Raw genomic sequence first — 27,219 nt, 5'->3', positions numbered from 1 at the left:
TGGGGGTAGTGTCTCTGGGTACCCTAGCCCTCTTGTAAGTACTTGCCCAAGATAGAGTAAGAGACAGACCTAGACAGGCCCCTCTGGACGAGCAGGTTCACGCAGCAGCCATATTTCCTGGCGAAAGGCAGTGTGAGCTGGAAAGAAAGGTCATTCTTATCCCTGATTTCCTGTCCAGTTGCCTGCTCTAGCTCTGTGTGGGCAGGTCTTCCTGGCTGGGCAGGGGCAGGAGCAGGGACAGGGTAAGGCCAGTAGTTGGGAAACTTTAATGCTCTTGGGCTCAGTTCTGCCTAAGGACATCTTACAGGGCTGTGGCTAAGAGTGGCTACCAGGGAACTGGCTAGAGGGTCAAAAAATGCCGCTATTGTCCCACTTTCTAGCTGTAGATGCTGATTTCACCTTTCTAATGACACCAGAGGCCTAATGATTTGGCACGAGTGTGTTTGTGGTAAAGGTGTTAGAATAATGTACTTGATTACAGAAGTACCAGATTAAAGCTAAATCTTTTTCACCTACAATGTTAAATATAAATACTGCCTAAAATCATTTTAAGGAAGGAAAACAAAAAACAAAAAACCCTGGGTCATTTCTTTGCCCTTACTGAACATATTCTTTTTCCATATAAAAACGCTTTAAAGCTGCTTAGCTATAAAAGGAATGTACAAAAGTGGTAACATTATGGTTAAGTAGGTGAAGTTGGTATCACATGTTGAAAAGGTCTGACTCCCAATAGTTTCTCTGATTTCAGTATCCCAAAATCTTGGGCTTGTATGATGGGCTTTCCTGAGAGTGGCCACTGTTAGTGATGAAGGCAAAATTAGTATCATAGGAGGAAAACTACAAAACCAAGTAGCCTGAATACTGCTTTTTGACCACTCTGGACTGGTTAATTTCAGCTCTCCCTCCTCCCCACCCCCGACTGGACCCAGGGATCTGAGGTCTAGCTGTCCAGCTTGCCTTCTGGGAAGCAAGACACAGTGCCCATCTGAGGCATCCTGCATCCCAGTGGGGTGCAGGTGGCTCTCACCTCCACCCAGCTGTGCAGGCGTTCCTGGGTATGCCGGTCATTCTTGAAGCCGGCGATGGCCAGCAAATCCACCACAAACTGCTTGGGGCTGATGTGCAAGGTCTGCCAGGAGAGCCCACAGTCAGGCCGGGCCGGGGTAGCTGTCTGACATATTTGCTCTCAGCCCCTCAGAGTGGGATGTACAGCAGGGACTCCCTTGGGCCTGCAGTAGCTGCAGGGACCAGGGGGCACTGTCACCCCACACTGCCTTGGCCAAGGCTTGGTCCAAATGACGTTGCCCTGTCTTCCTGTCCCCGTTTCTCTTGCCACCCTTCTGTCCCTGACCTACTCCCCACTTATTGTGGGGTAAGAGGACAGGAGGAGAAGGAACCTGTCGTGTACATACCCACAGTCGGTTGGCCAGGGAGACCACCTTGGCTGTGATGGCTTTGGGGTCCTTTTGTCTGATGGAATCCAGGATGATGTCAGTCAGGAAGCGGTGACATTTCTGTGCATAAAACATCTCTTCCCAGGACAGAGAGAAACTCAGGAAGGTCACCTCTGTAGAGGAGAGAGTGGATGTGGCCACTTCTGCCCACATCTAGGGCCTTAGAGGCAGCCTGTGGTAAGGGCTGCTGAGGGATACTCCCCCTGGAGGACCCTCGGCGGGGCTCAGCCTCAGGCATCCTCACCTCGGTGCAGGGGGCTGGCTGAGGGCAGTGTGTGCCTCAGGATGTCCATCTGTGTGGTGTAGACGATGCTGTCCTCAAAGAACATGCACGAGCCATCATTGCCCACCACAGGGGGGTGGCTCACCTTGAGGATGACCCCTGCGCTGTCTAGGTCACTGGCCTCAGGCAGAGGCTGCTCAGGGTCAGGGCTTTCTGTAAAAATGTGGGGGGAGGGTTCTTAAGCCACCTCAGAGCTCAAGCAGGGAGGGACCTCTGGAGCACAGTCAGTCACCCAGCCTTCTCGGAAGGGGCACCCTGGGATGGCGGGGGGCTGTCCGGCTCTCCTCTCTCCACTGCCCTGGAATCATGCAAGCCAAATCCTAAATGGCAGGACTCTAAGGAACTCGCCAAATTTTGCTGCTGAACTAAGACTGGTATCAGATAAGGCCGATAATAACCCAGCTGGGGACTGGGAACCTTGGTAAAGTTGTAAAACGAGAGGAGCTTTTGGGGCGAGTCTTTGATGTCTGTCCACTCTGGAAAGTGTGCTTGGCAGAGCAGAGGAAGCTGTCCATCATGGCCATTCTGGGCACATGTGCTCTGCACCTCCCCCCGGACACAGCACACCTCGCTCTCCAGCTCGTTGCCCTGTCCTCCCACCTCAGTAACCATCCACTTCCTTGCAGTCACCCAAACCGGAAACCTGACCCCTCTGACCCAATCTTTACCCCTTCTGCCCCCATCCTGTCTAGCCTGTTTCATCTAGAAAGACCTCCCCACTCTAACACTTCCCTTCCTGCTGCTGCCTTTCCTCTGCCTCTGGAGCCAGCTTTCTGAATGTACACCTGACTGCTCCTGTTTGTTTGTTTTTAAATATATTTTTATTGATTTCAGAGAAGGGAAAGGGCGAGAGAGATAGAAACATTAATGATGAGAGAATCATTGATCGGCTACCTCCTGCTCTCTCCCTACTGGGGATTGAGCCTGCAACCCAAGCATGTGCCCTGAGCAGGAATCGAACCATGACCTCCTGGTTCATAGGTTGACACTCAACCACTGAGTCACACTTGCCGGCTATTTTTAATTTATTTTACTCCCTTGTTTAAAATGCTGCAATGGCTGCCCACTCCCCTTAGAATCAGAGCAGAGTGCCAGGTCCTGAACTTGGGCCACAAGAGCTGTTCTGATTACTTTGTTTTCAGTTTTGTCTCCCGCTAGGTGAAGCCTGGCCTCCTAGACTGATGACCTGCTTCCACAAGCACCAAGGCTTCTCTTCCTTCCTCTGTGACTCTCCAGCCCCCAGCCTCCTCTGTGCTCCCTTACTTCATAGGCGCCCCCTTTCCATACGCTTTATGTGGTTTCTCAGCCCCTCAAGCCATGCCATTGTGTTGGTCACATATCTGTATCCGCTGCTTGGCACAGAGTGGACTCACCTCTCTCCTTTGACTTCGGCTTGCCCCAGTCCTTCAGGGTGACAGCTCTTTTTGTGGGGAAGTACGGTTTAAACGTTGGCTCTGGCCCTTTGTCTTTGGCTCCAGCTCCAGCCCCTGCCTGCAGATCTGGGTCCTTCTCTGGGGCTGTGGCATGACCTTTCCAGGAAGTTGAGGTACTGGGCTGGGAAGCAGCCTCACTTCCTGAGGGGAGCTGCAGGGTGGCCTCCTCCAAGGCGCTGCTCCGAGGAGCCGGCAGAGGCTGGAATTCCCATTGTTTGCAATTGACCATGTCCCATTCCCTCACCAAGGAGATGAGTTTTTGCATGGGTGTGACAGGAGGGTCTTTGGTTTCACATTTCTGTGTGAGGTTGACTGTGGTGGACTTCTTTTTGGGGGGACTTTCAGGGCAGGCCCCCCAGTGTCTGGGGTTGGCACATAGGCTGGAACAGTGGGAGTATGTGCTGGGATTGCCTGCCCGCTTGGCACCTCGGCACAAGGACATCTGGATGGTGCGGGAGTACTGCTCAGTCTCCTCCATTTGGCTGGCCCTGGCGAGGGTCCCCTTGACCTTGTTCCAGGGAGTCCTGTCATTGCAGTCCTGGAAGTCCCCAGGCATGCAGGCTATGGTCTAGGGAGGGAGCATAACAGCTCTGGGCATGTTATGCTTCTACATTGGAGCCTCCCCAGGTCTAATAAGCTGGGCCTCCGAGACTTCACTTGCTCACCCAGAATAATCCCATTCCCGCCCCCCCTCCCATCCCCCCCTCCCACCGTGGCCAACCAAGGAGCTTTGCTTAGTCTGAGTGGGGTGGTTTCAGCCCAGGGGCCTCTCAACTCCAAAGGGACATATCAGCATCCCAGGCCACAGCAGCCAAGGTGCCCTGTGCCTCCATCCAGGTCATAGTTACTATGCTAGCTGCACCCTCTGCTCAACCCCCAGCAATGCCTGTCCTGAGCTTTGTGGGTGTGTCCTTTGAGGACACCACTAAACAAAGAGGGCTGGGCCTTACTTCTTTGGCATCTCTACCAAACTCCACCAGCGACTCGGGCCCTTCCGTCACCACATGCAACCTCCTGATGGGAAAAGCTTCTTCATTTTCAGATTCCTTCTCCTGGGTCCATGACCTGCAGACTCCAAGGAGGATTGGTTAGTGAGCAGAAGCTTCTAGCCCATTGCCCTGTTGGGCAGGCTGGCTGAGAGTGAACTCTGGACAGTAGGGGAGAAGGGACGTCTAAAGGGTTTTGGCATAGGTCAATGCCCAATCCTGGCCTGCCCCACCCCCTTAACCCCAAGGAGAACAGGTCTTACTGGGAGGTGGGACTTAAAACAGGATTCCCATGAGGAATATAAAGGAACAAACTCCAGAACGTGGGGCCTGGAGCAAAGTTCCTTACTTGTACGCCTCACACTGGGCAAGGGCTTCTGAGAGGGATGGGATGTGGTATTCCTCCACCTCCTGGCAGAAGAGGGGCCACTCCCTGTGGACGATAAGGAGATGTCGGACTGGGCAGTTGGGTGGGAGTGTGGGTGGGGCACAGGCCTGCAGAGCTGCCTCCCACAGCAGTTCACATGTTGGAACTACTAGACCCTCCTCCCTGAAGGCTGCAGGCCTGTTTCCTTTGATACAGAGGAATGGGGTTTCATCATGCAATGTCCTTCCCTTCGCTTACTTAAATTCAGATGGTAAGAACAGTTTTCCAAGTCTCAGGAAGTTGAGAACGTGTCGAAACATTTGGCCATCTCCGTGGATCAGCAGGGTCTGCCCATACGTGATCCAGTACGCTCTCTGAGGGTTGGACAGCAGTTCTGGATACTGCAAGGGATTGGACATCAGATGGTTAATCTGCTAGTCAAAGGCTAGGTCTTTAGGAAAGCAGATCAGCCTTCTCTCGCTTCATTTTCCCGACCATTCTAGAGCAGAGGCTTTGGGATCTGTTGGCCACAGAGAGCCATACTGGGGAGCAGAGCATCTGGGGAAGAAGCACATGGTCTCTGCTTCAAGTTTTGCTGGTCCCTAGACCACCCTCTTGAGGCATTTGGAACCCCACCCTCCCTCTTTCCTGGCCTCCTCCCTACCCACACTCCTGAGGGCCTTCCCGGCTGTTCCTATGGAAAGAGCAGGCAGAGGTCCTTGCTCTAAGCAGGTGCTGAAGGCTATGTAAGGGTCAGGTGACCGGTTCCAGAGCTGCTCAGCTACAGAAGCTGGGGCAGCAGTACCTTCAGCAGGGTCTGCAGGGTGGTTGCATACCAGTGGCTTCCAACATAAACCTTGATGATCTGTTGGGGGGAGTACACAGTAATCTCTGCCATCCACTCCTCATCTAAGGAAACCAACGAGAGGGGACACATCACTTGGGCCAGAAGGTAAATTTTGGTCAACAGTGTATTGCATGTTAAGACTCAATACCTTCACCAGCCATACTGTGTTGAATCCTCTGAGAAGCAGCTGGAATCCCTGACACCAACCTTCTCGGCTACTCAGAGCTTCCTGCAGCTCACCCTTTGGTTTCCTGGTTTCCAAGCCAGGGACTTGGGATGGGACAGGTAAGCCCTTTGGAATCCCAACCCCAAGGGCATCGCTCCTCCTCCCCTGACCCACCTCTCTCAAGAAAGCTGAACTGAGGTTCATGTCTACTCACATGCTACCTGCCTCTGGTTTCTGGTTGGGGTGTCCTGGGTAGGAAACTTTTCATGTAGTTACTTTGACCGGAGCTAGGAGTCCCTGGTTATGTTTGCGCTTATGGTTTGGTGAATGTCATAGAGCCAGCTCTCATCAGTTCACTGTCACTTCTTTAGAGAACAGGCCTCTAGACATGTCTGAGAATGGGGCTTTCTTCTGGGGATGACAGGATATTTGGGAACCAGTTTCTAGTGAGCTTTGTAATGAGTGACGGGTATATAACTAGATTATAATTAGATAAGGGGTAAGAGATACATAATTAGATTGTGAGCTCTATAAAGATAAGGCCTGCATTTGTTTTGGTCACGTTTGCACACCCAGTGTCTACTTTTGTCCTGGTATATGGTAGGTGCTCAACAAATGTTGTATGCTGCAGAATGTCAGTAATACAGACTAAACTTGACCAGAAAAACTAAACTTTTGTTAATAGGAGGTTATAGGCAGATGGTGAAAACAACTGTCTTTGGACTCAGACTTCAACTCCAGCTCAGTCATGATCTGACTCTATACAGTGGGGCCTTGACTTACAAGTTTAATTCGTTCGGAGACTGAGCTCGTTAAGGAGCTCGTTAACTCAAATTACTCTATCAACTCAATGCAAAAAATCAGCCGAGAGACAGCTGGTATCTCAAAAAACTCGTTAGTCGGGAAACTCCTAAGTCAAGGCCCCACTGTAATTTGAGCAAGTTACTCCCCTGAGCCTCTGCCTCATTGGTTAAATAGACTCAGGGACTGTTTCTCCCTGGATGGCAGTGAGGATGGATGAGCACAGCATGTCAGCACCCAGCGCTGGAGCAGGCATGCCTTGGGGACCGGGTAGCCCCACAAGGGTCAGTCTCTACTGCCCAGTCTGTACTGCCTGAGGCTACTTAATGGGCTTGGGGTAAGGAGGGGTCACTTCACATGAAAGTTTCCCTTTAGGCAAACCCCACAAATGTGGGTCTGTCTGGCTTTCCTTTCTTTTTCCATGTACAGTTCCTGGCCCTGGCCAGCCTCATCTTTCCCCTCTGATCCTCCAGACCCTCCCCTGATGCTAAATTCAAAACAAGAAGCTTCTTCATTTACTGAGCACATCCATGGGTGCCAGAGTCCTCGGCTCCAGATGAGTCTTCAGAGCCACTTTCATTGGCTCATAGGTGATGTCCCTCTTGTCCAGGAAGGCACAGAGCTCATACACTTCAGAAATGGTTTCCGTCAGGGGCAGCCGGCAAGTCCCCAGCCAGTTCCTGCCCAGGGGAAAGGCCTGTCACAGAGAGCCCCAATACCGCACCACTACTAACATCATTTCCTTGATTTAACTGGGAATCTGGTGTTACCCGTAGGACAGTAAGCTTGGACACACACTCACCCTTTTGGAGCTGAGCTTGACCTATTTCAGCAGAGCCCTCTAAATCGACTAATTGCAAGCCTCCAGGCCTTATCTCAGGTTGAAAAGCCAGGCCAGGACCCAGCCACATCTTTCCTGTCCTCATAATTATCTGCCCAAGACATCCAGTCATGTGGTAACCTGCCACGGACTTGGTAGTTGACTAGTACCCTGTGTGCCCAGGAAAGTCTGAACATCAACCCCCTGCGTCCAAAGGCGCTTGTCTTTGTCTTCTGTGACATTAGGGGTGGGCCCCAAAGGCCCCAAACAACGATATTGGGATAGGACAGCATTGAGGGTTGGCTGATCTTCTCTCCAGCACTCAGAAAAACCTAGTTCTATCTTTAGTTTTGGTACCAATGTATTTTGTGAACCTAAAAGAATTGTTCACCTTGGCCAGGTGGCTCTGTTGGTTGGAGCATTGCCCCTTACACCAAATGGCTACGGTTCGATCCCTGTCAGGGCACATACTTAGGTTGCAGGTTCAATCCCTAGTCGGGGCACATACAAAAAGGCAACTGATTGATGTTTCTCTCTTACCTCTCTCTTTCTCTCTCTGTCTCTCTAAAAATCAATAAAAACATATCCTTGGGTAAAGGTTAAAGAAAAAAAGTGTCCCGCTCCGAATCTCAGCTCTCCTATAAAGCAGGATTGGAATCCATGCCCCTGCACTAATGGAGACATTCTGAGCTCATCCCTCAAGGCAAAGGCCAGGTATCACCTCCTCTGTGAAGCCTGCCTTGCCTTCCTTCGGGGAGACTTCATCCCTAGCTCTGGCCTCTGTGTGTGTCCAGTGAACCTCTGAAGGGCTGGAGGGGAGGACCTTTATAGGAGGATCTGCATGGGGGGTCGGTAGCACTTAGGGTTGTGACCTGAGGGTTGTGACTGTGGCTTGGTCACCTCAGACCTAGCTTAGGGCTAGAACCAGAGCAATGGTTTGCAGAGAACAGAGATATGGGCCAGTTTGGGGAACCTCTGCACCTTGACACCAGCCCTCCCCTCTGAGGCTGGGGTTAGTGATGGTGGTGGGAGTGGCTAAGATGATGGGTTTGCCCCTCAGGACACTACCTCCCTCTGGCTGGGGGCCCAGGAGGTTCCTAGGAAAGGCAAAGCCCACCCTGCGTGAGCCGAGCTGTGCCGAGGAGGCCTTACCTGACGTGCTGGAAGAGAACCCCGTTCCCCGTGATGTACAGTCTACTTCCGTCCAGCGTGCTCTCGATGCGGAGCTGTCCCAGTGCGGAGTCTGGGTATTTGACCAGCACACCCAGGGCCATCATGTACAGCGGCTTCACAGCCTCCAGGCCGGCTGCGCGGCCCCCCTTCCCCGGGCTTGGGGGAGGACAGGAGGTCTGGGAACAGCCACCTGTGCAGGGAGAAAGGGTGACTCCTAGACCCCCCTCACAGTCATACCTGTATTGGGACCTTTGGGTCTCCTTCCTGCTGCTTTGAATTAGTACTGAAGAGGTTTAGAGACAGCTCACTTCCTTGCACAGCCCAGGTCTGGATCTTCTCAAAATGAGTACTATTTTTCACTTCTGAGTCAGGTTTAGAGGTCAGAACTATTAGCTGGGAGGAGGGAAAAATCTGCTGCATCACTAACATTTGGAGTTCAGAATTTTAGGCGCAGCAGCCACCTGGCCCTGCCTCTGCAGGAACCTCTAAGTTTCAGGCCCTGCTGTAACCGGCCATGGGAAAGTTCAGCAGCCATCGCACAGAACCCAAGGTGTGCCACAGTTTCCCGGATTCAGTGCCTCCCTCCTGGGCAGAATTTCCCCCAAAGACACAGTAGGTGGTGTTACTAGCAGGTGGGCATTTGGGTTGCTGGCTCATGGGCAGGGTCTTGTGTTCCTGCTGTGGGCACAGTTCACAGTCTACAGTGGCCACACTGGGCTGCTGGGCAAGCTGCTGGGCGATTTTCATGCATCATCTCCAATCCCAACAGCAGTCCCACAAGACGGGTAGTGCCAGCCTCACATCACAGCCGAGGGTACTAATTAAGTCCCGCTGTGCTGAGAGACTAGTTCAGCACCTTGTCTGAAACTGCAAAGCAAGACGGGAGCAGAGCCTGTCTCCAGGGCTACTGGAGCCGTTTCCCTTAGGTGTGGTGCTTTATAAAAGGCAAAGCCCGCACTGTGTTGGGGGACTGCCCGCGGCCTACAGAGCCTACCTTCACATAGCTCTTGTGGAGTAGGCACCTCTCCACCCATCTCTCAGTGACCCGAGTTCTCTGAGGAACAGAAGCCCTTGGGGGAGGGGTTTGAAGTCACACCCCCTTCAGTGGATTGTTAGAGCCTGGGCCAGGCCCCCCGAGACCTGCTGCAGGATGCCATGGCCCCCAAATAGGATAGGACTTCATCTGCCAGGAGGGAGGCTGGGAGAGCTGGCCCTGAAGACAGGGAAAGGCCCATTCCCATGGGATGAATGTCTGGTGGTGTGCAGCCCTCACTTCACACGTGCTCTACATGCTCGGTTCCATACATTCTCAGAAGGCCTGCTGAGGCCACATTGAAGCAGCTAGCTCCTGAAACATGCACAGAAGCTTCAGTGGATGTGCAGGAATTGCAGAATGGGAGGAAAAGCAAATAAAAACTGAGGGGTGGAGCAAGCTGGAATGAGGGAGCACCGAGAGCATGAAGGCCTGGACTGGGTCAGGGTCAGGGTCAGGGTCAGGGTCAGGGTCAGGAAGTGTCAGGTCAGGGCAGAAACAGACACAGCAGCCAGGGGTTTTGAAATAGGGGACAAGGGAATTTGGAGGTGGGTGGGAACACTGAAGCACTAGTGAGGAATTTGCTCAAGCATTTCCCACCCCCCACCGTGCCTGGAAAACAAAATTCGGGAGTGGCAGGTGGGTGCTCTAAGTTTCCAGTGTCTCCCCACTTCCATAAGCAGAGCAGACCTGCCTGGCCCCTGGGAAGTCTGGCATCAGGCCCAGCCTCCCTTCCTAGCACATTCTGGCTTGGTTTCCCCATGTGGGCCGAGCTGGGCTACCTCCAGCCCCTGCTGGCTGTAAGCCATCCACCCTCAGTGGGCAGGCTGAACAGAGCCCACACGGGGCTTCAGATTGACATTCCTCTTGATTCTAAGCCCAAATGCCTGCTTCTCGCACAGCCAGCCAAAGCCCAAAGTAGTTGTGGGAGGGGAGATGTTTGTTCTTGGCTTTTCCAGCTCAAGCCTGACCACCCCGAAGGTGAAGGGGAGGGCAGGTTTCCCCGGGTGACATACCCATGTTCATCCGGTACAACCTCACAGCTTCAGTGAGTGCAGGGATTTCTAGAATTTCCACTTCTGCTTCTAACACATCGATATTGGAGAAATTATCTGGTAGTAAAATCTTCTGTGAGCGAAGAAAATTCACTTGAAAAGGAAAGGAAAACCAAATGAGTTAATGAAGCAATTTCTAATGTCACTGAAGGTCCAGGTTTTGACAGGTGTTTGGTGCTGCAACTTATCCTAGGTTCTCCTTGTTCTGAAATGTTTTTTGAACATACCTGGTTAGATTAGCTTTAATTCTGTGGTTTTCAAGGTGAAAGACCACAAATTACTTTGTCTTCCCGTATTTGAGGCCATGGGTGTGGTCTCCCATGGCCGGGCCTGGGGCTCCCACGCCAGGACCTCCTGGTGAGCACACTGGCACTGAGACTTACCCTGTGAGTCTTGACCCAAGAGCAGGTCATTCCAAAAGAGGGAGTTGTCTTGTTGCTTAGAGAGGAAGGGCCCAGCTGAGCCTGGGCTGGCAGGTGGCACTTGCAGTCTGTCCCTGCCTGGACTGCAGTGTAGGAGGCAGAGATGCAGCCCACGCTAATGCCCTGTGTGAATCAACTTGGAGACTCAGAAGCACATCACAACAACTTTCCAGGTGACTATGAATATGAATGGCTGGGGTTCCAGGCATTTGGGCCCCTAGATCAACTTGGGTGTTTCCTGCCCTATTTATCTAGGCGGCAGCAGCATCTTAGAATCAAAGGGGTCATTCAGTTCACACCCCTACCAGAGCCTGTCCTGGGGCAGTGGGGGGGAGGGAGGCTCTCTTCTGTCCAGGGCTGAAGATCTCACCCCTCCTTGGGTCACTGATTCAGGTGGATAATTCCACAAGGACTCTGGGGAAACTCTCACCATCCACCTTCCTTCCCTTTTATTCTGATTTAATGGAAGTGAGAGCAGGTAGGGACCATCCTTTGAAATACCCCTATTTTCTCATTTGATGAACCTAGGGTTCCTTGGTGAGGGGAACCAGGCCTGGAGCCCACTTGGATACGTAAGGACAGAACAAGATGAGTAGCTGACCTTGGAGTCCAGCTCAGGGCCTTGCCCTTCACACCAACTCCTGTGGCCCTGACACTGCAGGTAGTTTCCAGTGCCCCCTTACACCCAGGCCACTCCCAAATGAACAAGGAACAAAATAGCCCTGAGGAAAATAGGAGTCTAAAGCTGGGCTTCTGCTTGCCTCCCCACAGACTTTGTCATGCCCCCTCCACCTCTGCCCAGGGAAGCCCCTGAGGTCCTAAGCACCAAGCTGGGCCTCTCCGTGGGGAGGAGTGGATGCTCTCTATCAGTCCACCCCCCTCCTCCCACCCTACCCCCAATGTTGCCCTCTTCCCGCCACAGAGCAATCACCAATGAACCGGAACTCGCTGCACTCGCACTCGATCAGGGCCACAGTCTCAGCCAGCCACAGCAGGTTGTCCTCAGTCACCAGGCTTGGATATTTGGCCACTAGGTCTAAGGGCAGGAAGCAGTAGTGCACTTCCTCTTCCGTGTCTAGCAGTGGTGTGTCCATGAGCCCCAAAGGTGCCTTATCATGTAGGCCTGGAGGAGAATGGGCAAAGGGTGTCACCACCTCCAGGAGGCCAAGGCTCTTAGAGGCCACCAGGACTCACTGATCCAGGAGTCCCAGAGGAAGCTAAAAAGATTCCCCCAGGAGATGGTCCCTGCCTGGTGCCTCTTTCCTCTGTATTTAGATGTAACCCTAAGGTTTGGCAGGAGTGTGGTGGGGAGCAGGGCATGGACATCTAGTTTTTCTCTAGTGAAGGGCAGTGGGACATGTTACAAAATTTTGGCTTATGTATCCAAAGTTATTAAATTCACATTGGTTATCTATTTGGTTCATTCTAATTGATCAAACCAACCATTGTGACCTGAGGGAAAACTAGATCCTTTTGACTCTCCTGGAAGCCCCAAACCCACCCATAATCATGAATGGTTGCTTGGTGTCTCAGATTGGCTAATCCATACTGCAAGGCACACAACAGACAGTGACCATTTGGGGACATTCCTTGTGTGGTGGTGAGAGTGACTGGAAAGGATGCGGAGTTCCCAGGCGACTAGGAAGCGTGGAATTCAGCCCAGCTCTGCCCAATATGCAGAGGAATGAATGTGGAGGAGGATGTTTGCTGCCTGTGGGTGAGCAGCCATGGAGAGGGCATGTGACAGGGTACAAGATCAAAGGAGATGACAGTGAGATAGAGCAGTCATTCAGAACTAGTTCAGAAATCAGGGTACTCTCTGGATGGAAGCCACTTCTGTTAGGATGAGAAGTAAAGGGGGGGCTTCGGGAGGGTCAGCCTGTGCTTATACCTGTGAAGGCTGGGCTTTTTATAGGAAATTCCGAGGGTTTGCTGATACACTTCCACGTTCGCCAGTAGTTGAGAGATGCTCTCTCGGCAACAGGTATGTCTGCAGGCCGCACGCGGAGATGGTGTTTTCCTTCCTTCAGATTATCTAGAGTCTTGGATAAAGATGGCTGCGTTGAAAATCCTAAACCAAATAACTATCTACCAGCTCTAGGGTAAAATACCAAAAAAAATAATAAATGACTTACTTTGATAAATGTTTCGGAATAGAGTCAATCACACAAATATGTAAAAATTTAGGTCTGTAAGATGACATGCTGATATTAAAAATCTCAATGATGATTTCTCTCCTTACTTTTGAAATACTTTTTGGATTATAATTTACATGGATTAATAGACATTTATTTTACACAATCTTTAGGGTAGTTTCTACTTAACTATCAAAAACTCGTGATTTTCTGTTATCATTTCCCCTCAAGAGTTCAAAAACCCCTTTGACCTGTTATAACTGTTTTCTGCTTGTTTGTGCTCCTCCTAACCATGGAACCTGGTCTAACTAGGGAAATGGAGGTGGCACGGGGAACGTTTTTCCAAGTGCTCGCACTCATTCACTCATTTATCCCAACACAGCTCTGGCAGGCAGATGTGGTGTTTGCATTCCGGTTTTGCTGATGTGTCAGTTGTGGTCAAAGGATTTGTGACTTGCCCAAGCAGTCTTCTAAGTCCAGAGCCTCTCCGCTTCAAGGATCAGGTGACCAGGGGTGGGCTGAGGCGGGAGTGGAGCACCCCAGCTAGGCAGAGCTGGAGCCCAGGCAGGTGGGCTGGGTGTCTTCATGCCGCCTGAACTGAGGAACCCATTCTCCCTCAAAAGTCCTGCTTAGGGGGCAGGTTATCATAACATCAAGCCCATTTTTTTTCTGTCCCCAGCTTAGAAGGAAAATTTCTTAAGGCATTTTTGGATATAGCTGGAAAAGTCATCCTGTAAAGGCATCACATGGCCAATTTTTTCTCTAAGGGCTTCATAATGGATAGAAAACCTCAGATTCAGTATGAAACTAATAAATGAACCTGCTTTTAATTCCTATCTACCCAGGTGAAGCTTGTGAAATGATTCATAGAAATCCTGAGATTTGAGAAGAGCCCTCTGGTGGCTATGGCTATAAACTGCACCCACATAACTAAAGATCTGCAAAAGGTGGGGACCAGAGTGAGGCTTCCCCATTTAGAGTGGCTGGTGGAGTTGTGGAAGGACTGGGGTTTGAGTCTTGACTCTGTCCCTTAAAAGCTAACATTTATTGTCCAGGCACTTTTAAACTAAATCCTCCTAATGTACCCCCGACCCACAAAGTAGGCTCTAGCACCATCAGTCCCATTTAGCAAATGGGAAACAAGGCCCAGGAAGAGGAAGAGTATTTAGTGCTCCAAGTGAGTGGAGATGCTGGGAATGGAACCCAAGATTCTACCCATGTTCTTAACCACTGCTCTTAACTAGCTGCCTCCCACTTGTCACTTAACCTTTCCAAGCCTCAGGCTCCTCACATGCAAACTGGAAATAGTAAAATCTGGGAGGTAGTGTTAAAGGATATAATGTTAAATTTAATTTCATTTCTCTTAGTGGTCAGAATCCAAGCTATCTTTCCACCTTCATCTTCCACCATTATTTCATCCCCCCCCCCCATCATCAGTGACATAAATGCCACAAAACTCTAAATGGAGGAAGGAGGTAGGGAGGTAAGGAGGGAAGGAAGGAAGGAAGGAAGGAAGGAAGGAAGGAAGGAAGGAAGGAAGGAAGGAAGGAAGGAAGGAAGGGAGGGAGGGAGGGAGGGAGGGAGGGAGGGAGGGAGGGAGGGAGGGGGGAGGAAAGAAAGAAAGAAGGAAGGGAGGGAGGGAGGGTACTTCAGAGAGCTAGACTCCCAGCTGTCCTTTGCCTTTGCTAACTAAAGTTGCCATAGTGTGTGTGGCTGGTCTTCTATGGACTTCAATTCCACTTCTATCTGCCTGAATATTACTTCTAGAATTTTTATTCTTCATATGATCCAGAAAGTTATTAGAAGGAAGATTTCTTTAAGGAAAATACAGATTTGAATTCAGATGGATAATTGCTAGCACAAGGATAATTAGTGTTGTTTTTAGCTTAGATAGTAATGAAAAACAAGTCAATCAGAAGCAACATAAGACTGATGGCACAGGAGCAGTGTGTATGTGTGTGGGGGTGATTGCTAAAAGATGGCTGACAAATGCATTGCTGGCAGAGCTTTGGGACTTAATGGAGGTTTTCCAAAGGAGCAACAGTGCTCAGAGATGCCCGATGCTCTGATGTGGGCTGTTGCTCTACTCTTTTTTTTTTTTTAATATATTTTTATTGATTTCAGAGAGGAAGGGAGAGGGAAAGAGGGAAACATCAATGAAGAGAATCTTTGGTCACCTGCCTCTTGTACGCCCCACACTGGGGATTGAGCCTGCAACCCGGGCATGTGCCCTGACCAGGAATTGAACTGTGACCTCCTGGTTCACAGTCGACACTTGACCATTGAGCCATGCCAGCCGGGTGCACTTGCTCTATTCTTCATGGCATTTACTTCTGCCATTGTATCACTATATGATTCATTCTTATATCTCTAGTGCTTGATCTGTGATTGCTGCTCAATTCACAATAAATGTTACATTTAGAGTCAAGGCAATAATAGGTATCAAGTGTGCCCTTTGGAGGCCAAAGCTACAGACTGGGGGGAGATGGGATAGGCAGGTGAGTGGGGATTGGTAGAGAGATAAGGGTTGCAGATATGCAGGGGTGAGGAGGAGTGGAGAGCAGAGCAATGTAAACCCAGGTGCCTGTCTTCTAGAAGCTTCTCATCTCATTCTGTTTGTTGGCTCCTTCTCATGGCTTCCCAACAAAGCCTACCATGTTACAGATAATCCCGAGTTGGATACTCCACCTGTTGAGTGCATGGGAACTTCAGTTAGTGGGAGGCAAGGTCCCATTTTTATTGCTAGGGGCTAAATCTGAAGGACGTTACAGTGAAGAGCACTAACTGTTTAGGACAGTTTAGTTATGTGCTGTCCAATGTGGTAGCCATTAGCCACTGAGGCTAATGTGACCGTCTGAGATATGTCATAAGTATAAAACACATCACATTTTAAAGACTTAGTACAAAAATAGAATGTAAAATATATCAATTTTAATATTTTGATTACATGTTGATATGATAGTATCTATATATATAAAAGCCTAAGTGACCAAATGACCGAACGACTGAACGACCGGTCACTATGACATGCACTGACCACTAGGGGGCAGTGTGCTCCCACAGCCAACCTCCCATGGTCCCTCCCACCGGCTGGCCGGCCCAGATTGGCCTTGATCGGGACTGGGCGAGATGGCCCTGACCGGCACTATTTGCTGGCTAGGCCGAGGGACCCCCACCCATGCACAAATTCCTGCACCGGGCCTCTAGTTTTAAATATATTGGGTTAAATTTAAAAAATTGTTAAAATTAATGTTACCTGCTTTTTTATTTTTTTAAATGTGGCTACTAGAAAATTTAAAATTACATGTGTAGCTCACATATATATATATATATATATATATATATATATATATATATATATATATACTTTAATATATTTTATTGATTTTTTACAGAGGAAGGGAGAGGGGATAGAGAGTTAGAAACATCGATGAGAGAGAAACATTGATCAGCTGCCTCTTGTACAACTCCTACTGGGGATGTGCCCGCAACCAAGGTACATGCATTTGGCCGGAATTGAACCTGTGACCCTTCAGTCCGCAGGCCGATGCTCTATCCACTGAGCCAAACCGGTTAGGGCTCACATTATATTTTTATTGTATCCTCTCCTTTTATCCTTAAAGCTCATAGGAATAATCAGCTGCCTCCCACTTGTCATGTAACCTCTCAAAGCCTCAGGCTCCTCACATGCAAAGTGGAGACAGTAAAATCTGGGAGGTAGTGTGGTAGAATGCTTTCAGTAAATACTGGCTGAATGCATTAAGTTGTGCTGCCTGAGAAGAGTCTTTAGACTAAGAATTGGCAAGCTCCATTTTCTCCAAGCAATTGTTTGTACATTTAGGCAAGAATCTGAGTCTCTGAACAGGCCTTAGTGAGGAAAGTGATGGAAATGTGTGAGGCTGTTGATTTGCTTGATGGCTGTTCATTCTCCAGCTGTATTTACACTCAGCTTCAGTGAATAAATACAGCTTCAGTTGTGCCAGCCTAAATGTTTATTATTTTTGAAAACACCATTTCCAAAACATAAGCACTTGTTTTACGGTCTGTTTTAGAAAGGCCAATCCACATGATTCTTCGAATACTCTACCGCACACAATTTGGAATTTTGGAATTGGACCAAACTCATTGGCCTCTGAATGGTTATCTCCCGTTTAGAAGTTGTTTTCAGTTATATTTTGTCTCAATTTGGGAAGTGAAGACAGCAAAGGAGTTAGTTTGATAAATGTTTGTATTATAGGCTTATGTAATTTAGAAATGGTTCTTCAAAAAAATTGCCTTTGTCTCTTTGGTTTTCTGTAATGAACAAGTGGCTCCTTCCTTTTCCCACAAAACGGTGCCTTGTTAGAGTCATCAGCAATCTTGACATGCCAGGCCATTTACGTGATTTTGAAGCCACTTGTAAGCAATTCTAATAGTCGGTTCTTGGGGTAGTTGAAAATTTTTAAAATGCAGGTGGGTAGCTTGAAAAGGATACTACAACCACTTGCACTGGAGTATGTTAAGCACTTTGATTTCTAAATATATAATAACTTTTAAAAGAAAACATTTAATTATTTAGTAAGGAGTTTCTATAAAAACATACATTATAAATGTTCTCATTCCTACATGACCCAGACATGCATGGTCTACCTAAATTTTCTTCTAAGAGGTGTTGGGAGGCACAGTTGGTAGTGCACTGAGCTGCAGTGTAGCTTGTTGGGTCAGTGAATGTGGAGATAAAATAAGTCACACCTTGTCCAGACGGTGGGATTAATCTGAAGACTAGCTAAGGGTCCTTCCCAATCATCTTCCAGGATAAAAAAAAAAAAGTGATTTCAGCCTAGCTGGTGTTGCTCAGTGGTTGAGTGTCAACCCATGAAACAAGAGGTCACTGGTTTGATTCACAGTCAAGACATGCCTAGGTTTCAGGCTTGATCCCCAGTAGGGGGTGTGCAAGCGGCAGCCGATCAATGTTTCTCTCTCATTGATGTTTCTCTCTCTCTATCCCTCTCCCTTCCTCTTGCTCTAAAAATCAATAAAAACATATTTTTTTTAAAAATGTCATTGTTCAAAAATTAAAAATATACTAAAGATAAACCACAGAAATGATTTCTATAATTTGGAGAAAATTTAAGAAAAAAGGCAATGGTCTTTGGTGCTACTTTAATAGTTATAAGTAAAAGCATTTAAAGCTGTTACTCACAATGAGAAAACAAGGAGCCTTGGAAAACAGAGAAGTGAAGGCAAAGGAAAGATTATGCAGTTTGGAGGACTTTTTGCTTTGCTGTAAATGTTGTGGACTTAACAGGCAAAATGAGAAGTAATACTCTTGATCAATCTTTTGATTTTAAATCTCAGACATAGTGCATATAACAAACCCTATAATTTATAAAGTTTTCACCTTTTAAAATTCAACAACAAAAACAGTATAAGCTTAAAATAGGATTTTCAAGAGTCAAGAGCATACTCTCAGGAGATGGTAAGTCTCATTCTGGGTCTATGTTGGCTGCTAGTATAGATTAGGCAGAATCAGGATGAAATCCTTTATTCAGAACATGCATTCTCAGTATATTCTTACTTTAACTTACTCATCACACTTTTCCATTAAGAGGGTCATCTTAGCAACCAAAATACAAAACAACATTTAGTGATGTAAGGCCTATGTTTACTAATCACCACTCCTAGCAGATAAGAGTATCTTACCTGTAGCAAAGGCATCAGCTGCAAACCCAGTGCTTGCTCATAGAGCAAGTTCAGTTCTGCACAACTGGAGAAGGAGAGTTTGGAGGTGTAGAGGTAATAGTGCACGTGCCTAAATGTGGAACCATCTCTGTCAATAAACAGCCTCTGGTTTTCCAAAGAAGTCAAAGCTGAAGCCTCTTTCCACAACAGGGAGTCTGGGAATTGAGCGAGTTTGCTTCTGGGAACTGAGAAATGCCAGCCCCCAACGTTGAAATGAAACAAATCCTCTGCTGATTCGTGAGGCATGCCAGGCTCCTCCTAAAGGGGAATGAAAAGAGAGCTATGCAGGAAAAGAAATAAAAAGCATCCATATTGGAAAGGGGAAAGTAAAAGTACCTCAATTTATAGATGACATGTTTTTTTCATATAGAAAAGCCTAAAAAATTCACTAAGAAATGGCTAGAATGAGTTCAACAGGTTAATCAACATAAAAAGAAATCAACTGTATACTAGCAATGAACAATCCAAAAATGAAATTAAGAAAACAATTCTATTCACAATAGTATTAAAAGGTGTTACTTACTTTATCTCCACAATCACTGGCCCAACAAGCCACACTACAGGTCAGTGCACATCCAACTGTACCTACCCAACACCTCTTAGAAGTACAAAATATTTAGGAATACGTTTAACAAAAGAAGTATAATACTTACACTCTGAAAACTTTAAAACATTGTTAAAAGAAATTTTAAAAGACCCAAATAAATGTAAAAATAATAATCCCATGTTTATGGATTGGATGACTTAATGTTGTTAAGATGGTAATATTCCCCAAATTGATCTACAGATTGAATACAATCCCTATGAAAATTCCAGCTGTCTTTTTTTTTTTTTTTTGGTAAAAATTGACAAGCTGATGTTAAAATTCATATGGAAATACAAAGGGCCCAGAGTAGTCAAAACAATCTTGAAAAAGGAGAACAAAATTTGAGGATTCATACTTTCCACTTTCAAAACTTACTACAAACTTACAATAATCAAGATGGTGTGCTACTGGTATAAGGATAGACATATGAAAAAGTGGAATAGAATTAAGAGTCCAGAAATAAACTCACATTTAAGGTTAATTGAATTTTGAAAAGGGAGCCAAGACAATTCAATTCAAAGAATAGCCTTTTCAAAAAATGGTACTGTGCCCTAGCTGGTTTGGTTCAGTGGATAGAGCGCTGGCCTGTGGACTGAAGCAGCGGTTGCCAACCGGTAGTCCGCAGACCACTGGTGGTCCGTGACGTCCTAAAGGTTGGCAACCGCTGGACTGAAGGGTCCTGGGTTTGATTCTGGTCAAGGGCACTTGCCCAGGTTGTGAGCTCGATCCCCAGTGTGGGGCGTGCAAGAGGCAGCCAATCAATGATTCTCTCTCATCACTGATGTTTCTATCTCTCCCTCTCCCTTCCTCTCTGAAATCAATAAAAATATATTTTAAAAGAACTCTTACAACTGAATAATAAATAGATGAATAACTAAATTTAAAAGTTGGTAAAGAATCTAAATAGATATTTCTCCAAAGATACATAAATGGCCAACATCATGTGTAAAGGTACTTAACATTAGCCTTCAGGAAAATGCACAAAATTCACGACGAGATAGCACCTCACACTCACTAGGATGGCCTGAATCAAAACAATAGATGATAACAAGTGTTAATAAAGATTGCAGAAACTGAAACTCTCATATACTAGTGGGAGTATAAAATGGTGCAGCTGGCTCTGGAAAAGTTTGCTGGTTCCTCAAAATGTTAAACATGGAGTTACTATATGACCCAACAATTCCACTTCTAAGTATAAACTCAAGAGAAATGAAAACCTATGTATGTCCACACAAAAACTCACAGACAAATGTTCATAGAAGTGGTAAATAGTGTATAAAATTTTACCTAAGAAAGAACCATAAAACAGTATTAAATTCTAGGTAAAAAATTATGCATGCTGAAGTGATTGGGATACAATGTACTGATATTAGAACTTATTTTGAAATGCATAAAAAATAAAATGGCTTAATGGAGGAATAGATAGATGAACATGGACTAAAACAAATTCAGCAAAATGTTCATTGTAGAATCTAGATGGTGGGTGTAAAACTTTCACTGTACAATTCATTCAACCTTTCTGAATGTCTCAAAATTTGCATTAAAATGTTGGTGGGAAGAAAGAGTGTTAAAGTAAGAGGTGCTTGCCTAAGAGAGGAAAAGTCCATTTCTCCAACAAAACCCTGAATTTCCAATTTTGACAACTGAGGAAGGAAAAGAAATGCTTGCAACAAAGAAGGGTGTGGGGTTCTTTCCTCTCACAAGCAGCCTGGTCTCAATATTCAGATATAAAGAAGAGCAATTCTGGATGTCACATTTGAGGCTGGAAGAGTGAAAGGGGACCTAAAGGGAATTACAAATTGTAAAATGGTGTCATGACTCAGAAGCAGAGCTGGAAAAGCCAAGCTAATGAGTTAATCTAGGCTTTTGAGTCCTGACCCTTCTAAATATGGGTAATGTGATCAGCTGAGAGTAACTAAGGGCCTCGCCTAGACCAGAAATCATAAATATGCAAGGACTCTTGACTTTGCTTTCTGTTCTCCTTAAAGGTGACTGGATGGCTGAGAGCTCGGTGAACAGTGCTTTGAGCGTGCAAATTTTAGATGCTAAAGAAAACCTGCTCCTGAAGGTGAGCCACAGTTCTGGTCTCCCTCTTTTCTTACTAAGGACAGAGTTTGACAAGAGGGTCTCGGCTTAAGAGTTTGCCTCCTTCTTACATATGCATGCCCCATTCGAGGCTGGGGTCCCAGAGGTGCCTGCTGTAGTGAGGGTGGGGTTAAGGATGTGGTTGTTCTTTCCAGTTTTCTTCCCCAAGACTGCTCAGGGGCTGGTTAGTGGTGAGCCATCCCAGCTTGGGGAGAGCCCTTAATCACTGGCAAACTTTGGGGCCTGTAGTCCTTAAAGGGCAAAAGGCCTCTTGCCAGACCGACTTCAGGAAATGGACTAGCTCTAGTATAGCCATCTCCACCCCCTCCCAAAGAGCATCTTTCTTTTCCACACTGATCCCTCTCCCCCAAATCAGTTTCTAGAGCTAGAACCACCTCATGCTCTAACTTCTCAGAGCCAAGTTCCCCAACGTTTCCCATCATGACTCTGAGGGCTGCTTCCCCGTACTTCAGATCTGGATCCCCTCCTCTCTCCCCAACCCCCTTTACAGTCTATCCCAGCAGCACAGTCAACATCCACAAGCGCTGAAATGTAAAGACCTTCACCCCGTCAAGGAGTACACCCCCACTCATCAGACCTGGAGTCCCCCAAATCCTCAAAGCTGGAACACTTGAGCATCCTTCCAATGTTCCAGACCCAGCACCCAGAGCCTTCAAAGCTGGGGCCATATCCCCCCAGCATGTCCCAGAGCCAGTAACCAACCCTATCCTCCACCACACCGCCCCCAAATTCGCTGTTTCAATGGGTTTGGTGCCCCAAAAGAGTGGGCTCCATACCATGGTTCGGACTCCTGCAGCAGGCGGGTGGGCGGGCGCGTGACCCTGGCAATAACGGCCCTCTGGCGAGCCGGGAGGGGCAGACCAGGGGCGGGGCCTGGCGGAGAGGGCGGGGCCTGGAGGCCAGGGGCGGGGCCTGGCGGAGAGGGGCGGAGCCTGGCGCGCGCCGGGCAAGCGCGCGGGCGTCGACAGGTGAGCGGAGAGGACCGGAACGGCCCGGCGGGCGGGCGGGGATGGCGGAGCAATGGGATCTGGACGAGGAGGGCATCTGCCGCCTGGGAGCGCTGAACCTGGAGCACCCGGGTAGGGCCAGGCCGGGAGCCTGGGGTCTGAGTCTGAGGGGAGAAAACAGGCGGAGGCAGGGAACCTGAGGTAGACTGGGCGGGGGTGCGGGGGGCGGTGGAGGCGAGGGCCCAGAGGCGGAGGAGGGGGTTATTGGAGGAACTGAAGTAACCAGGGAGTCCGGGCCGCAGGGCGAGGAATTGAGGGAGGGGAGCAGAGACACAGGATGAACTCGACATTGCGGCCGGAACGCAGAACTGGACTGTGTCTGGTCTAGTGGAAGGAAGCGGAGTCTCAAGAAGGGTGTTGGCGGGAAAAGGAAGGTGCTGAGAAGGGCGTTTGAGGTCGGGGTGCTATGGAGGAGGCACGAAGGGCGGGCCGGTTGGGGTGAAATGCTCGTCGTCCACTCTCTGCCTTAAGAACTTGGCCATTTCTCGGACCCACCTGGATGCGTAGCTTCCTTTTAAGAGAGACTCGGAAAGGGACCGGAAGCGAAAGGAATAGCGTTGGGTCTCTCAGCACCTGGGTCAAGGCCCCAGCCCTGACTTGGTCCAGAAGGTAACGCTGGCCGAGCGACTCCGGACCCAGCCTTTGCCCTGGGGTCTGACCCACACAGGTTGCTTTCTGAGTGTCTAAGGGATGGAAATGTTGGGAAAGTTACCAGCATTTCTAATTCAACTTTTACCCTTTCTAAATATATGGTTAGTGCCAAGCCCTGTGTTAGAACTTTCCTTGCATTTTTCAATCCCCCAAAGAGCTTCTGAAGCGGACGCCGGCGTTGTTCCCATTTTACAGAATTAGGTTTAGACCCTGGGCGCCTACTCCAAAGTCGCAGAGCCCCAGGGGATGCAGCCAGGGTTTATTAACCCCGGACTCTGACCCCAGAGCCTGGGCTCTAATCGGAACACGAAGTTGCCCTTTTTGCTTCTAGTACTTTTTATTTGTGGGATATGAAATAACTCGGTTTTATTTTATTTAAAAGTTACTATTTTAAAAAATTGATATCAGAGAGGAAGGGAGAGAGAGAGAGAGAGAGAGAGAGAGAGAGAGAGAGAGAGAGAGAGAGAGAGAGAGAGAAACATCAATGATGAGAGAGAACCTGGGCATGTGCCCTGACTGGGAATCTAACCGTGACCTCCTGGTTCATAGATCAATGCTCAACCACTGAGCCACGCCCATCAGGATAAAAATTACTATTTAAAATTTATCAAAATTAGCCCATGTTAGTAACAGTCAAACATTACATGAGTGAATAAAGAGGATATTGCCCCGGTTTGGCTCAGTGGATAGAGCGTCAGCCTGGGGACTGAAGGGTCCCAGGTTCAATTCCGGCCAAGGGCAACTGCCTGACTCCATCCCCAGTAGGGGGCATGCAGGAGGCAGCCAATCAATGATTCTCTCTCATCATTGATGTTTCTGTCTCTCTCCTCCATTCCTCTCTGAAATCAATAAAGAAATATATTAAAAAAAATAAAGAGGATATTAATTTTTCCTTCCTCTTGAAATCTTCCTCCCACCCCCACCCAAAGATAATGGTTTGTTGTGTGGAAAAATAGATGCAGAAATTTCAGATTTTTTTCTTTTCGATACTACTTTGAACTTTCTTATTTTACAAGTTAGCTGAGAAAAGCTTGGCTTACACAGTTTTACACCTTTCTTGCCTTTAAAAAATAATACTCAATTTGATTGGGGGGGGGGCGCATACCCCTTCTATACTCCAGCTAGAGCAATATATGGCAGATTTTTTTTGTTTGCTTCCTTGTTTTTATAACAGACATTTGAATAACAAAATTGTACTCATTCTAACAATTCAAACAATACAAAAGTGTTTAAAACAAAAGAATGTTCTAAACATAAAATTTAGTGTTGGGCAAAAGCAGCTAACTAGTCAAATACCTGAACATACTCTCCCTCCTTCCATACTGTTCCAGTTGCTTATAGAAACATATACACATAGGTATCCTTTTTTTAAAAAAAGGAATGAGAGTGTAAGTACTATTTGGCAATTCACTTTTTTATTTACCAATAAAACACGGATGTTTTTCAGTTAAATGAATGTGCTGTTATATGCATCATACAATTCTTCTGTAAAAAAAAATCACAGAGGTTATCTTTGGGGAGAAAGATTTTCACTTTTATTCTGTACTTTACTGTTGAAATTTTCTGGGTGCATAGTAAGTAAGTGTTACTTTATTTTTAATGTCCAAAGAGATAATCTTGATATGAAATTACAGGCCTTTTTGTTGGCTTGTTTTCTTTGTTATATTTCTCTGTACTAAAAAATTCCAGTAAACATTTACGTTAATCTTTGTCATGCAGAAAATTTTCACTTTAAGATAGTCAAGTTTATTTTTCCTTATGACTTTTGCTTTTTGGGTCTTACTTATGAAGTTTTTCCCTATACTGGTCTAATAGGCTCCTGTACTTTTTATAAAAATTATGCAGCTTTGTTTTTTCACATTAAGCCTAATCTATATAGTTTGTTTTTATATGTGATGTATGATATATGATATAATTATATATTTTTATGCTGATAGCCAGTTGCCACCCTATTGTCTGTGTCCATGGGTTATGCATATATGCATATAAATTCTTTGGTTGATCTCTTCCCACCCACCAACCCACCCAGCTCTGCCTTCCCTCTGAGATTCGACAGTCTGTTCCATGCTTCTATGTCTCTGGATCTATTTTGTTCATCAGTTTATTTTGTTCATTAGATTCCACATATAAGTGAGATCATGTGATATGATCTGATGGCTTATTTCGCTTAGCATAATACTCTCCAGGTCACTCCATGCTATCTCAAAGGGTAAGAGATCCTTTTTTTACAGCTGCATAGTATTCCACTGTGTAAATGTACCACATCTTTTTTTACCCACTCATCTACTGATGGGCACTTGGGCTGTTTCCAGATCTTAGCTATTGTAAACGGCACTGCTATGAACATAGGGATGCATATATTCTTTTTGATTGGTAGTTCAGGTTTCTTAGGATATATTCCTACATGTAGGATCACTGGGTCAAATGGCAGTTCCATTTTTAATTTTTTTTTCTTATTTTCCATTTTTAATTTTTTGAGGAAACTCCATACTGGTTTCCATAATGACTGCACCAGTCTGCATTCTCACCAGCAGTGTACTAGGGTTCCCTTTTCTCCACATCCTCACCAGCACTTGTCATTTGTTGATTTGTTGATGGGTAGCCATTCTGACAGGTGTGAGGTGGTACCTCATTGTCATCTTAATTTGCATCTTTCTGCATTTTTGAGCATTTTTCTATATGCATTTAAGCAGATCTTTTTTTTAAAAAATACATTTTATTGATTTTTTTACAGAGAAGAAGGGAGAGGGATAGAGAGTTAGAAACATCGATGAGAGAGAAAGATCGATCAGCTGCCCCCTGCACGCCCCCCACTGGGGATGTGCCCGCAACCAAGGCACATGCCCTTGAGTGGAATCGAACCTGGGACCCTTGAGTCCGCAGGCTGACGCTCTATCCACTGAGCTAAACCGGTTCGGCTTAAGCAGATCTTTGACCCAGGCATGATTCTCTAACATCATGCATTGGTCATTTGAAAAATATTAACTGGCTGAGATACAATATCTTCCAAATATTGATAAATTTCATTATATAACATTAAAATCATGTTAATGTAATCCCCAATCTCATTTTAAAAGTCTTTAAGTGTTGGGAAACTGTTAAGTTCATGGTGGCAAATACAAGTTTTCCAAAATTCTAATTTTTGCTTGGAAGCTCAAATGTTATAATTAACAATAATTACTATTGGTTGTTTTACTGAAGTGACAGGCTCACTCACTTTGTTTATTTCCAAGAAAATTTCTATCAGATATTAGGTCTGAATAACCATAAATTATCAGGTTTTGTTTTTTCAAGTGAAAATGGTGCTCCATAAAAAAAGTGACTGGTTCAGCTGGCATCTCAAAATTCACACAAGTGTTTTTCCTTAAGGTATCCACCATATATTATTACGAGGCAGAAGTACTTCATGCATACTTCCCACTTAGTGACACAATACAAAAAAGACATGTACTCAGGATTCAAAATATAATAAAACTAACCATTTTTACTGCTTTTTCAAGGGCATTCTTTTAAAAAATATTTATATTTTTTATTGATTTCAGAGAGGAAGGGAGAGGGAGAGAGAGAGGGCATTGTTAAGTGTATAACTGGCTTCTTAAAAAAACTGCAAACATATGATAGTGAAGAATACAGTGACTCACCTTGTCATGGTATACTCTAAGAATATTTCAGTTCTTTTTAATCTATTTATAATATTAATAGGTCAAATGAGAAAAATCAGAATCATCTTAATAGACGCTAACAAGACATTTGATAAAATTTAAAATTTACTCCAGATTTAAAAATTTAAGCAACAATAGAAACACTTAGCAAAATACATACATATGTTCACATATATTTATATATTGTATATATTAACTATGATGGTTCTAGAAACAAAGCATTTATGACTAAAAAAGAGAATACAATGACTATGAATGACGTTTGATGCTACTGCTTTGATATAAGGCCCCCAAAGTTTTTTAAAAATATATGTTTTTATTGATTTCAGGGAGGGAGAGAGAAATATAAACATCAATGGTGAGAAAGAACCACACTTCGAGAACGCCTATATTTTGTCACAATATCTTTTAGCTAGTTTTGAAATATTAACTTACAGTTTTCATTTGTTTTGTGGGTGTTACTTTCTGGAGTGCTTTCATTCTTTAGGGATGTTATTATGTTCTTTTTTTT

At 46.4% G+C, this 27,219-nt stretch overlaps 2 protein-coding genes across 2 annotated transcripts in view; one reads left to right on the top strand and one right to left on the bottom strand.

Annotated features, from left to right (window-relative positions):
- Positions 1-5: 5 nt before the first annotated feature.
- On the bottom strand, positions 6-22,167 carry KCTD19 (potassium channel tetramerization domain containing 19). The gene is made up of 16 exons (XM_059665445.1): positions 22,108-22,167; positions 18,658-18,954; positions 12,732-12,882; positions 11,772-11,963; positions 10,380-10,511; positions 8,310-8,520; positions 6,857-7,017; positions 5,329-5,432; positions 4,782-4,924; positions 4,506-4,589; positions 4,121-4,235; positions 3,111-3,738; positions 1,699-1,890; positions 1,413-1,567; positions 1,028-1,129; positions 6-137 (listed from the first exon to the last, which is right to left on the bottom strand). The coding sequence occupies exons 1-16, from the start codon at positions 22,165-22,167 to the stop codon at positions 24-26; spliced, it is 2,841 nt and encodes a 946-aa protein (XP_059521428.1). The 3' UTR covers positions 6-23.
- Positions 22,168-22,376: 209 nt separating this feature from the next.
- The window catches only part of LRRC36 (leucine rich repeat containing 36), a 40,694-nt gene continuing 35,851 nt past the window's right edge, over positions 22,377-27,219 (top strand). Inside the window, exon 1 of the mRNA XM_059667776.1 lies at positions 22,377-22,467. Coding sequence (XP_059523759.1) covers positions 22,398-22,467 — 70 coding nt within the window. The 5' untranslated portion in view covers positions 22,377-22,397. The remainder of the gene's footprint in view (positions 22,468-27,219) is intronic.

Source organism: Myotis daubentonii, chromosome 15, assembly GCF_963259705.1.
Source record: "Myotis daubentonii chromosome 15, mMyoDau2.1, whole genome shotgun sequence".
Taxonomy (NCBI): Eukaryota; Metazoa; Chordata; class Mammalia; order Chiroptera; family Vespertilionidae; genus Myotis; species Myotis daubentonii.
This window is presented reverse-complemented; position numbering and strand designations above follow the sequence as displayed.

Coding starts and splice junctions, on each gene's coding strand:
- KCTD19 (XM_059665445.1), bottom strand. CDS start 22,167: ATGGTATGGAGCCCACTCTTTTGGGGCACCAAACCCATTGAAACAGCG. Junction 5,433..6,856: donor GGCACCCATGGATGTGCTCA/GTAAATGAAGAA, acceptor TGGTTTCCTTAG/ATGAGGAGTGGATGGCAGAG. Junction 4,590..4,781: donor TTCTTACCATCTGAATTTAA/GTAAGCGAAGGG, acceptor TATCGTCCACAG/GGAGTGGCCCCTCTTCTGCC.